The following is a 13,493-nucleotide window of genomic DNA, read 5'->3' as shown; positions in this document are numbered from 1 at the left end:
CATGTCCTTGCTGCATCCTTCCCAGTGTACTGAAAGGCAATCCCTCCTCTTCTTCCATGTGAATGGCTTGCTTAAATCATCATTTCAGTTCAGCTGTGCTGAATCAACCACATAGGGGCTTAGATAAAGACCAATACTCCTGACAAGGAAAGTCATTGTGAGGCCCAGGGGTGGATTCAGACCGCCCCACTGAGCTCCCTCTTCAGCCTCACTCTCACAACTTAGCCAAGTCACTAGAATCGTCCTTTTGCCTCAGCAGGTCTTCACATCCCTGTGGATAATTCTAAAGTGTCACAATGCAAGCCTGACAGCCAGAATCCATTTTGCAGTACAGTTGTCTATGGCAAGAGAGAACATCATATTGCCTTCCCCTTCATGTGGCGGGAGGAAACTGATCAGGACAAAGTTGCTGTCCAATATGATGAAGCGCTTTGTCTGATGTATCACTTGTAAAAACTGCAGAAGCATAAAATGGCTCATTAACTGAAGGGGCTTGCAACTTGCGTTCTTCAGTTCTTAAGGACCTCCGGCAAAGCTGTTCTGACAAAGAGTAATCTAAGATTCTGGAGGACTCCTGGGCTCGAAGACCTGCTTGTGTATTTCTGTTATTCTCCCCTCTTCTCCCATGGCAATGTGTCTTTAAAAATAAATAATGGAGCAATATCATGTAATATCAATTTCTTGCCTTGACCATAAGATCCTTAAGGGTAGGAGACCTGCCTTATTCATCTTTGTATCCCCTGCAAGCACCTGGAACACATCTCAATCAACGTCTGTGGAGCTGAAGTGGCTGAATTTGTACCTCAGATCAAGGAGATCATAATTGGACTAGAGCTGCAGGCAAGCCAGGAAACATTTCTTTCCTGCTGAACCCAGAGCTGGCTTTCAAGGAGATTCAAGTAGCCCGGAAGGCTCCACCCTCCAGCCCCAGGGAAGGTATAAAGGTGATTCTATTGGTGCCTTTGGTGAAAGTTCTTTCTCTTAGTTCTTATGGAATAGGAAAATAAAGCACCCTCTTTTGCATCTTGGTGGTTTGCGATCCAGGGTTCAGAGACAGTAAATTGGAAATGTGAACTTTTTTCATCCTCTGCCTAGCTGAGGATGTAGACAGATGGCTAGGAACACAGAGCCTGTTCTAATTCAACTTGGTCCTAATTAAATACAGGGGTATATTTGTTATTTTCCTTCCCTCCAAAAGGTGTAAGTCTTTGACTTAACTTTTTTAGTTTTTAAGCAGAAACACAGACAAAATGAGCTTTTGGAACTCTCCATATCTATTTCTCTCTCTCTCTCTCTCTCTCTCTCTCTCTCTCTCTCTATATATATATATATATATATATATATATATATATATATATATATATATTCTTCTGTCCATAGCTAGACAACAGTAATATTAACGTTTCCTTTTACAGTTGAGGAAACTGAGGCCCAAGGAGGTTAAATACAAAATGAGAAGTTGGAAATCAGCTCGGTTTGGATGCACTCTCTATACCACGAACTTCCTTCTATTCCCTTAGCAGGCTGGTGAGTGCGCGTGTGTGCGTGACTGTGCAAGTGTTTCCCTTTTTCTTTATAAAACTCTCCTTCTCTTGATCAGTTTTCTCCTTTCTACTTTTTTGAGACAAAGTCCAGTTCTTCTCCAAGGTCCAAGGTCTCACCACCTCCTCAGCCATTTCTCTGGCATCCCAAGGACGGCCAGCCACTCCCCCGCTAAGTTCAGAGTCCCTGCGCTTGACTCTGATTCCGGGATCCGCTCCCACCCTCCAGGGACTTGCGCTTTGTCGCGATCCCCCCGTGTGCCTCACCGATCCTCCGGGACTCGGGTGCCCGCGCTTCGGCCCCGCCTCCTCTACCTGACGCCCGCGCCGCCGGGGGCGCCGCAGCCTCCGCCCATCGGCGCGCCTGCTTTGCCATTGGTTCTCGGTGCTGCCCGTCTCCTCCGCTGGGTCCCGGAGGCAGGTTTTGCCCGAGAAGCCGCAGTCCCGGCGGCTCGGGCGCAGCGCGGGAGGACAGTGGAGCGCATAGCGCGGATCTGAGCGGGCATGTCCCCCCTCGCGGGAGTCCCCGTCGGCCGCCGGGCCCAAGCAACTGCTAACTTGGTGGCGGGTTCCCGCGGCCCTGCTGTGGCTACGTAGTGGCCGGCGGGGCTCCCCGGAGCCTGGGAGCGGCAGTGCGATCTAGCCGGAGCCCAGCAGCCCTCGGCTTCCCCGGAGGTGCCGAGTGCGCGTGGCTCCCGCTGCACCTCGGGCAGCACTTTGGCCAACTGGGAAATGGGGGAGAAAGTTTCGGAGGCGCCAGAGCCGGTGGCCCGTGGCTGTAGTGGCCACGGCGCTCGGACTCTTGCCCCTGCGGCAGCCGCCTCGTCCTCGATGGGCGCTTCCTCCGCCGAGTCTTCCTCGGGCTCTGAAACTCTTTCGGAGGAAGGGGAGCTGGGAGGCTTCTCCCGCAAGTCGCAGCAGCCTGCGCCGCCGGGCGGCGCCCTGGGTGCCCGACCGCCCGCCGCGTGGGCTCCCGCGCGCGTGGTGCTGGAGCATGGAGTCCCTACATTGCCGCTGCCACTCGGAGGAGCCGCGCCACCCGCGCCCGGGGGCAGCAGCGCGTCCCAGGAAGAGCAGGACGAGGAGGTGGGCCCCGCTTTTTCCCAACTCGCCACCTCAGGGTCCGGACAGCCGGGCAATCGCCGCTCCGGGTCCTATGCACATGCGGTGGACAGTGGAGCCCAGTGGCATGGAGAGGGGAGGCATACCTAGTTGACCCAGTGTAATTGACAGTTAGGAGCCTTTCGGGAGGGTCATTGACTTCCCTGTGGCTGTTACCTCGTGTGTGTGTGTGTGTGTGTGTGTGTGTGTGTGTGTGTGTGATGTCTGTCTGTCTACCATTGCTGCCTGATGGAGTGCTTTTAAAATGTCAAAGTTGCAAACTCCTTAATGTCTGTGTGTGGTCAGTCAGCGAAGGGATGCTACGCTATCTGGACGTCTGACTTGTATCTACAACTGAGATCTGATTCTTCGGAGTCGGGGTTGCTAAGCACTGACTTGGGTGCGCTTGGGTGGAGCGGGGGAGATGGTGCTGGGGCAGGGAGGGAGCTTAGCCGCGAAGTTGCAAGGTCTTACTGGCGTCAGCCCCAGAGATCGCCAATGGGTGGTTTTGGCGGGTCGCTGCAGCACGCATCCTCTGGGATAGGAGAATTTACAGTGCTCTTCCAGCAGTACCTCAGTTCTGATTCGGACTTGTTTCCAGGGTGTTCAGAGGAGTGCAATCACTGAACCTAGTAGGAAACTCCTACCTTGTTCAGAGGACTTGGTCCTAGTTTCCTGGAAGGATGTCCATTTAGAACTTGTAGGTCCCTTCTTGACTGAGCTTCGGGGTTCACCTAGCTCCTAACTCTGCTTTGTTTCTGCTTTGAAGGACAGTGAATGAAGTATAAGATTCTTTGTGACTCTAAGATTGTTTGCTTTGGACGTTCCTTGTGGGGAAGTTATTCTGATTAGGCAGGGCCATAAATAAAACATTACCCTAACGTAGCCTCCTTGTGAAATTAATTCCTTAGTGCCAGAGTGGTTAGCTTGTAAGTAATTGTCTTTGTCCCGAGAAGAATCAAACTGAGGCCAATGCCCTGTTGGTAGCTTTCTGGTTCTCCCTCTTGGAAGCAAAGACTGAATCTGGCATCAGGGGTGTGAAGCAAGTCCTAGCCTGGCTGAGATGGAATGAACTGTAGTTGGTGGTTGGTCAAACCTCTGGCAGTAACCATGACCCATTCCCCAGTGCCTCTGGGGATTGCAAGGATCCCAGTCTGGTGCCTGGAGATTGGCTTTCTAGAACTGCTTCTGATGAGTGTGAGACTTTGGGCCCGATTCATTCTGCAGGTTCCATTCTCTAATCTGTATAATGAGAAACTTCAAGGTAAAGTTCATTTCCACACTACTACTACTTTTTCTGATCAGGAATTTTGGATGGATCCAAAGTGTCAGATTGATCCTAGTGGCACTATGCCGGAAGTTTGTTGAGTGCCACACTTACACAATGATTTGTCATGGCAGAGAGGTGACCAAATCCTGTACTGTAACAGCATTCCTCATTGGTATTCATCCTGTAAATTCTGACCCAACTTGTAGAGATGAGCACATTGTCACTGGGAAGCTGGGACTATAACTTAAAGATTTACTACTAGATCCTAAGCTAGTGTTTTCAGGGTAGAGAAGGTGGTAGAATTAATTGTCCTGTGTTTTCTGTTTAGCTAGGAGGATATGCCACGGTAAATAGCAAGGTCTGGCAGATGGAGGGGAAGGGGAGTTGGGAACTTCTCACTTTTGATCCCAATTCTGTAGTTGATTTATTATCTGGCCTTAGGGTGACAATATTTTACTTTCTGGGAAGTGGATATAATAATAGCTTATTTCCCAGGCAATGCAGTGAAGATTGTTTGATTGAAACACATTTGGAGAGTGGAATGACTAAATAACATTGGCCACTGTTTGTGAAATCTCAGAATTGGATGTAAACGGATACAGTATTGCAATTTATTATGTAACTTAACCTGTGTCAGGGGATGTTGGAAATTGTCAAGGAGTGAAATCTTGACTTGCCTTGAGAAGTTTGAAGCAAAACTAAAGCCAGGTAGTTTATACCCCCTCACCCCAACCCGGAACAATGTAGAAATGATAATTTTGGTGAGAAGTGTAGAAGTCCAGTATATAATTTTTGGTTCTTACACTGATGACAGGATAGTGAGATGAGTCCTAATAAGTAAGTAATAGAGTTGTTACAGACATTTTATACATGCCATCAAGTTTAATCATAGCACAGGAGCTAATATACAGTATTGAGTGCTGTGTTAGCTTTTTGTTGCTGCGACAGAATACCTGAGAAGGGGAAAATGTAAAGGAAGAGAGATTTATTTGGGCTCACAGTTCAGAGATTTCAGTCCATTGTTGGCTGACTCTGTTGTTTGGGACCTAAGGTTAGGCAGAAATATCATAGTGGAAAGGCGAGGTGCAGGAAAGCTGCTCACCTGTGACAGCCAGGAAGGAGAGAGAGAAAGAGAGAGTGAGGGGGGGGGGAGGAGACAGGGACAAGATACACCCTTCCAGGGCACACCACCAGTGACCTACTTCTTCCAACTAGACCCTGCCTGCTAAAGTTTCTGCCACTTCCCAATAATGCCATCAGCTCTGAACCCACCGGTGGATTAATCCATTGATAAGGTCAGCGGCTTTATGATCCAGTCCTTTCCCAAGAGTCCCACTTCTGAACATTGCTGCATTGGGGATGAAGCCTTCACATTGGGGGACATTCTATATCCAAACCATAACCAGTGTCAAGTACATATTAATTTTTAAGGTTCAATTGTGATAAAATTTTGTGAAGTTGAAGTGCAATGTTGATCTGGCCTGTTTTACTTAACTTATAATTTATATGCAATCTACTTTCAGAGAATCTGAGATTGTCTACTCAGTTTAGTCTCATTTTATTAGTATAAGCTGGGAAAGGGGTTTTATTTGTCTCTGTTTCCACTATGAGTTTGTATTACAGAGCTGAGTGTAGGCTTACACTGTGAGTTGGGTGTCTGATTGTAGGGTTGCATTGAGTCTGGTGTTACATTGTAGCAAGTTCCCAGTATAAAGCACTGAAGGCTTAAGTGCAGCTTATAAAATGGAAAGAAACTCATCTTAATTTAAAAATTGTTATATCTGGCTTAGGAGATTCATTATTTTCCAGTGGGTATTTTTTTTTTAACAGCAACTTATTGCATCGATTTTTAAAAAACAGCAAAATTCAGGTTTCTATTGTATTATTGCAGTGCTGATTTTTTGACAACCTTGTTATAACTATTTTGAATATATCTAGTAATGTCACAGTGTTTGATCTACTTCATATTTTATCTTCTGTCAATATTTTTAAAAATGTACAAAGTTTCATACACTTAAGTCAATCCCATCAGTTATTGGTGTCTTAAAAATAATAGTTAGATGTGGCAGTGATGATAGTTTAAACATTTTTTGTTTTATTTTGCGGGGCAGAGGTGCTAGGGACTGAACCCAGGACCCCCTGCATGTTAGGCAAGCATTCTACCACTGAGCTACAGTCCCTTAATACATTTAATAAAAATGTGTTTACTACATATTTGTACTGAATAGCAAACACAAGAGAGAGGGCAGGTGACTTTTTGCTTAGAAGAACTGCATCTGCCTTGTCTGTCTGTGTGGGTTGCTGAGTATCCTGCCTTCCATAGTTAAGATGATCTAGTTTGGAGTACTGTTCCCCTGACAACGTTGCTGATATTTGCCTCAGGCATTCTGCCTTGTCCTTTTCCCCAAAGCACCTTGAATGACTCCAGTAAAGTGCTCTGTGGCTTTTGGTAACTGTTGATTGGTAAACTGGATGAGAGCAGGGATTGTGTTTCTAGTCCAACAAGATGCCTCTAATGTATTAGCAGGGACTCAGTAAACATGTTGGATGGATCAGAAAATAATGACATCTCTGAAAATAGTTGCACATTTGATTGAAGGGTGACTGTGTGTATTCACTTTGTTTTGTCTTTTGTGAATTGTGATGCTCATATCTCTGGACCCTCATCCAGAAAAACCAAGTGGATCAGAGCAGAAAATGTCATGAATGAGTTTTTGAGGTAAATTTGAATAAAGTCACATCCCTGAGGGTCCACTTAGAATACCTTTGAAGGAACTGGGGTATTAATTGTTAGCACTGCCTTTTACTGTATATTTTAGAAATGGAAACTTTCAGAGATTCTTAGAATGGCAGAAAAGGACATGATTGTTAAGACTTCCCAACTCCGTGTATATACCCCCATTTAAATTCTGCTGCACTAAGGGACTTATTTTATTGGCAAAAGTTGGGAAACAGTTTTCCTTAATAACAATAGACACAATGATGGGATGTCTTCAAACTATTTCATTAAATGGTATATGAGTGGGATTCATTTGGGGTTTGTATTTGTGGGTTCCCTACATGGTGGTAATGCAGTGGATGGTTTCTGGTTTTCATTGATGAAGAGACTAAATAGCAAAAAACGACCATGAATTCAATCAACTTTTTCATTCAATTTATATTGTTATTAATCGTAGCCACTAAACCATTTGAAAGAGAAGTACGTAAATCTTGGCATATTTATTTAGTCTACTTTTTGATTCACTACTTCAGTAAGAGTCATGAGATCAGAAAAGCTGCCAGTCTACCAATGTGTATTGAGTATCAACTCCCAGGCATCATCCTGAGAGCAGAGATGGTTTTATCCTCAGGGAGCTTCTCGACTAGAGGGGGAGCTAATAACTAAATACATGATTATTAATTAATTGATTTCAAAGGTGGCAGCTAGGAAAACATGCTGTGAGAGAGTGCTTGATTGCACTGCAGAAGTTGGTGAGGAGTGTGCAGGTTAAGGACAGCCTCAGCTGGGGAAGTGATATTTGAGCTGAAGACCTAAGGGATGAACAGGAGTTAAATGAGCAAGGGAGTGAGGAGGTCCAGAAGGTCCTGAAGTCAGAGAGCACAGAGTGGGGCTGTACTTTAAGAGGAAGCTGGCTAGCTTGGCAGGGAGGATGGGGGCCAGGGCATTGGAAGAGGTTCTAGAGAGAAGCTGCAGCTGGGGAGGCCAAGCAGCATGAGGCCCACCTGTTGGGGACCACTGAGATATCCTATTTAAATGTTACAGAGCTGCAATTGGTAACCTGAGAAGATGCCCTCTTAGTGAATGTAAGTAAGTAGATGAGATAGGGGAGGATCATTCCTGGTATGTTAGGCACTCCAGGCAAATACATAAGAATTATAATAGGAAAGGAATTTAGATCTATTCCAGGAAACATCTTAGTATGAATAAGTGCCACTTCCCAGTATGATATCATCTTAAGCCTAGTATTTTCTCGAAGGAGAAAGTTTATTGACATGAGCAGAGAGTGAGAAGGGGGTCTTACAGGTGCTCATTACCATAGTAAGTTGTGGGGACACATTTATCCCAGTTGAGCAAAAGGGGACATGGCCTGAGGGTTGTGCCCATGTTGACAGGAAGTGTTGTGTTCCTGGGCTAACAGGCACTACCAGAGCCTGGATTTTCCTCAAGAGGAAAGGGCAGCTTTTATCCCTTCCACCTCTGATCTGAGGCATTCCAGGAAATGCCAAATAGCAGGTGACAAAGGCCATCCATCTACTCAGACTTAGTGTACACAGTGTGTGAATTCAGTTTTTTGTTTTCATTTTGACCCCCATGAGGAAGGGTGCACAGGTGATAAACTGCTGAAAGAATGCTTCTAGAACTGGCCTCACAAAGAGAAGGGTCCACAAGCTTGTGTACTGACTTTGGAGAATGCTGAGTGGGTTGGGGTATGTGCATGCTTGCACACATTTTAGAAGAGATGTTTTTGGACAGTCATCTTTTAGATGAAGGATGGCCAGAAACTGCTGGTGTTTCTTCCTTTATCCCTTCAGGGCTAGCAGGCACTGGCTCCCAGCTTGGAATCAGCCTCTGTAGTACCTAAGGGTGTGGACTTCTGACCCTGATTCAGCTATTCATAGGCTGAATGACTTGGGCCAGGTTATTAATCCTGAGACTGGTTCCTCATCTGTAAAATGGGCATGCCAATATTTATTGCAGAGAGTCATTATAAGAACTGAAGAGATGTATTTGTGGAGTCCCCGGCACAGTGCCTGGTGTATGGTAAGCATTCCATAGTGAGGTTTGCTATCATTACTGACTATGGAAAGCTGATGCATGCAGGATGTCACTACTATAGCCAGGAATAAGCAGAGGCCTAGAAGTCCCTTCCCTGCCCCAATGGATTGTGCTATGGCTGGTTTTGTTGCTAGTCCCGAGAGACCCTTTCATTCATGATTTGGTAGATATGTAACATAGTTATCACTTTTAATTTCATGGACAGAGCATTTTTATGAGGTACTGACAGCAAAGCTTTATGGTGTATGATTCATGAGACCTTCCCGTTTGCTTCAGGAACTGCTCTTGGTGATCAGTTATTAAATAATGTCCTAAAAAACTCTGTGGGCATGAGAATTCCCAGGGATTAAGGGGGAAGGCAGTTTGTCTTCCACATGTGAAGCTGGTGAGATGATCTTGTACTTCAGTAAGCTTCCTAGGTGAAGGTTTGGGGAGCTAAGAAGGGAAAGGAAGGCTATAAGGTGGTTATCTGGAAGTGAACTTCAGTTCATATAAGCACTGGGATGGGGGACCAGACAGGTGGTCCAGGGGCCACCCAGTTTTCTCAAAGGGGCAATCTGTAGAAATTCAGTGGAACTTTTGAAAATTCAGGAATGCATGTATGCAAAATATCCAACAAAAATTTTGTTTTGTCTGTTTTGGGATAGTGTAAACACTTCATTTGTGTAATCATTTAGGAGCCTTTTTAATACAACTCAAATGCTGGTGCAGCAACTGCACTTTGCTTCTCTTCCTAATAACTTGGGTTCTGACCTTGCACTTGTTCAGGTTGTTATGTATACAACTTCACGTCATTTAGTTCAAAGCTCCTTGCTCTCCTTCACGTGCCCCATGTTTTGTCTGTGATTTCCTATCTGCTAATGTTATTTTAAGCTAACAAAATACAAGGTTAAGCAGAAGACTGTTGCTCCAACAGCTTTGGGCACTTGTTTCTCTCGTTCCATCTGCACACTCTCAGCATTCTAGAATTTCTGGGAAGGTCAGGACAATAGTCACCTGTGTCTCCAGGGTTAGGAGACAAAAATCACACCCTAAAAAGCAAAATGTAGGTTCAGGACTGTGGTCAGCAGTATGTACATAAACACTGAAGTCATGTTCAAGTGTGTAGAACTTGTGTGAAATTTCCGGTGGCTTCCCCAACTTTTCCTAATGCAAAGCATTTCCTGCTTATTTAATGATTTGAATTCATAACCAGACAAGCTGTCTGCAAGACAGCTTATGCATTTGTATCCTAGGCCTGTGCTCTTTTGCTACCCCATCAATTCCCCTCTCAGACACAGTCGATATAATTTTGATTACGGTACTTACTTCCACTGAACCTTTCAGCCCAAATGCTTTGTGATGCTATTGGGGATTGGGCAGAAGTGGGTAGGTGGGAGGGAATACAGAAATGCTCACAAATTTGGCTTCTTAACTAATTTCATAAGCTATCATGTGGAAGATGAAATTTTAATTTTATGTTCTTGACTTTGTAATTTAGTGGTGTTTCCGATGCTTCCAAGTGCACCCAATTTCATTTGGTAGATGAGTGTACACTAACACACTCACATAAGATGTGGGTCTTTGGGCCTCTGCCTCAGCACTTGGTCAGTTCCTTTTCTGATCAGCTGAGAAGTTACCTGGGTCATTCCTTACAGGCTGATGATTTTGTACCTTCTGTGTTTGTCTAAAAAAACACCACCATATATCAGATGGATTTCTGCTCCTAATAGTTGTCTTGCCAAGCATTTCTTTATGCAGAGATAGATGCACCTTCTGCAACACATTTCTTTATGCAGAGATAGATGCACCTTCTGCACCCAGCGCCTCATCAGTGGTAGGGAAAGAAAGTGAAATTGGGGTGGACTTGGAGTATAAAATCATGTGTAGTTGTACACTGTTGTGGAGACTTAGATTCACAAAAGCCACAGATTTAAAATTATGTCTTAGGGCAATCGTAGCCAACTAAACTACATTAAGCTATTGAAATGGAATGCAGTTGTGATGAAATCCATTCTGTGTGTAAAGGCTAAATGGTTAATTTCACAACTGGGTTCTTTATGGATAGGTTGGTTCCACAGAAGCATTTCTAGCTCCAGCACATATAACACAAACACACAAAACTTGTTTTTGCATTCCCAGAGTGTTAGCTGGAGTGGTTTAATTGAAATAATGCTAGCCTGCACCCAGATTTCTTGTTTTAAGAGAGTACTCCGAGGATTCTCAGATGCAGCCAAGAAGAGAAGGGAAGAACCACTCCAGAGGAAAGGTTAGCCCAGCTACTGGATTCTTGAGCAAGAAGTGCTGAAAGTCTTATTTTTTGAGGAGAACTTCACACACCTCAAATGAATTGAGTACAGAACAGGAGAACTCAAGGAGAGGCCAACCTTCCTGTCCTTGTGGCCCTTCTCAGACTAGTAAGTGGAGGTGCCTTGTTGAAGCAAAGCAAGCTTAGTTTAAAAGCTGAGTATGAGAGCAAACGAGAGGAAAATTACTTGTCAAGTAAGACAAGACTGCCTTCTCTCTGTCTACATTATGGTACTTTGAATTATTTATCTACGGTTTGAAAAATTACCATACCATAGTAAACTTCATTTTATGTACTCATCTTATTTCCTTGGAAAACCTATGTTATTTGCCCACAGGCACTGACCAAGTTATCTTAATAAGATGCCTGCTCCCTGTGCTACAGAGAGGGACAGTCCTCAAGTGCTGTAAGACCTTTGAGGACTAGCTCTAATCCTCAGTGATGGGTGGGTTCCAGCCATGATACAGATTCTCTATTTAGAGGACAAGAGATAAAATGGAAATTACATCTTTGAACACTCTTGATTTTCTTCATAAAAATATCCATGTCCTTTTCCTCAAGATTTCCACTTTTGAACTTTAGACTACTTCTACCTGGAGAAACTTGTCTCATAGGTGTGAGCAGCTAAAGGCAAGAGTTTTGAAATTATGGAATAAGACTAGTTGTGAAGATGGTAACATGGCAGTTTTAAAACCTGCTAAAATCATAGTTTAATATTCTTTTAAAATTATTTCTGAATCATCCTCTTCTGTGTATTAGGTTCCTTGTTCCTCCTTGTTCTAATTCTTCCTCGTTTCTTTTTCCTCCCTCCTATCTATAGCTAGGTCATCAGAATTTTATAAAGAACATCCCCACCCTCCTCCCCGCCTAAAAAGACCATTTTAGCTAGAACATTATAGTAAAACCTGTGTACAACAGAATATTGGGGACAATATCCTTTTTTGGGCTACTGAATTTTATGGTTCATTAAAGATTAACTTGAAAACTCTTTTTGTTTTCCCTTTGTTCACTTTTTTCCTAACATGTCATGTTGTGTTTTCCTGCCTTATTATTCTATGCTGAACAAGCTTTTTTTTTTTTTTTTTTTTAATGATTGGAGATCTTGTAGTGCTTAAAGGCTCTCACCTGGGCATCAATCATCTTTGAGAACGATTGAAGACATGAAAGTGTGTGAGAAGAGGTAGAAAGTGAGTGTAAAAATTGTGTGTGCTGTTAATAAAAAAAGGTATCTTGATTCCTTTCTTGTTAACTTTGAAAGTTGAAAATAGCAGAATCAGTTGTTTTCGGAGGGTTGTACCACATTATCTTCCTGTGTTATGCTAGGTCTTGTATTTATTAATATTTGTAGTGTTCGCACAGCCCTTTCTCATATTTCAATTATTTTCTCATTTCTATTTTTACACTTTTTTTTTTCCTGCTCAGAATAGGAACAATGTCACATCAATTCAAACCCCTTCAATAGGGAGAGTGGCGTTTAATGGATAATGATAATAATAGTTGGCACAAAATTGCAGTTGAGGCATAATGTGTGTCAAGATGCCGTTCTGAATGTTTTACGGGCATTTACTCATTTAATTTTCCCACAAGTCTTTTTGAAATTAAATTGGTAGTTAAATTAGTTCATACTACCATGCTGTAGCTAAATGACCCGATGAATATCGTACATGGGAAGAGGAGAATAGTGGGAAGAAGGTGGAGAGGAGCAGGTTTGAGGACACCTTTGAGGAACTGCATTCCCTGAGGTCCCAGCCTCCTAGTTGTCTCTGTGTCCCAGAGCCCAGCAGAGCCTGGTGTGATTGGCACACAGTAAATGACTGCTCAATGAATGATCGTCAGATGAATGAATGCTGGTGCCTATGAAATGGCCCATGTGCACCTGAGGTAAGAGTTTAGATTGATTGTCTGTTTCAAGGATTTTTGTTAAAGTTGGTGCTAAGATTTAAAGCTGTATTTCTGGGTGTAGGTCAACTGTTAATGGGATGAGAAAGTTTCTACAGATGAAGGAATTTAGCTATGAACCAATTCTCATTTCTTGTTGGCTTTGGGAAGCTGTATTCTACTAGGATATTTTTGGTTATTCATTAAAATTTGTAGTAGTAAGGCATTTGGGGCCACATGTTCAAAGGAATCATTTTAATTTCTACTGAAATAATGACAATTCGCTTTACAGTTTTAAGAGTGATCCTAGGCTGCTCACTAGTTTGCAGGATAATGCCACGGTAAGTGGAAGGGTTCATAAGAATCCTGATTGTTTTCTGAGGAGTGCCTTGATTCCTGGGGAGTCGATTAGCCTCCCTGATCCTCATTTGTGATGAAATCAGAGTCCATTTAAATTACATCTCCCGTTTTATTTTTTTTTAATTTTTTTTTACTTTAAAAATGATTTAAATTGTCAAGTTTTCATCAGTGTATAATTTTTTGCTGAATTGTTCAATGAAATTTTCTTGTTGACAGACTTGATTGTGTTTTCTGATTTGTGAATAGGCACATGTGCTCTTCCCTCTCTCTGCTTTATAT

The 13,493-nt window shown here is 43.4% G+C and overlaps 1 protein-coding gene across 6 annotated transcripts in view; it reads left to right on the top strand.

Moving 5' to 3' along the window:
• Window positions 1-1,956: 1,956 nt before the first annotated feature.
• The window catches only part of Mast4 (microtubule associated serine/threonine kinase family member 4), a 554,645-nt gene continuing 543,108 nt past the window's right edge, over window positions 1,957-13,493 (top strand). For 3 of the 6 annotated variants that reach the window (XM_078015707.1, XM_078015703.1, XM_040273127.2), the window contains exon 1: window positions 1,957-2,627. In XM_078015707.1, coding sequence (XP_077871833.1) covers window positions 2,274-2,627 — 354 coding nt within the window. In that variant the 5' untranslated portion in view covers window positions 1,957-2,273. The remainder of the gene's footprint in view (window positions 2,628-13,493) is intronic. The other 3 variants (XM_078015722.1, XM_078015713.1, XM_040273130.2) reach the window with 1 other exon arrangement.

Source organism: Ictidomys tridecemlineatus, chromosome 1 (genome assembly GCF_052094955.1).
Source record: "Ictidomys tridecemlineatus isolate mIctTri1 chromosome 1, mIctTri1.hap1, whole genome shotgun sequence".
In the NCBI taxonomy this organism is placed as follows: Eukaryota; Metazoa; Chordata; class Mammalia; order Rodentia; family Sciuridae; genus Ictidomys; species Ictidomys tridecemlineatus.
The sequence above is the reverse complement of the archived record's forward strand: the minus strand, read 5'-3'. Positions and strand labels throughout refer to the sequence as shown.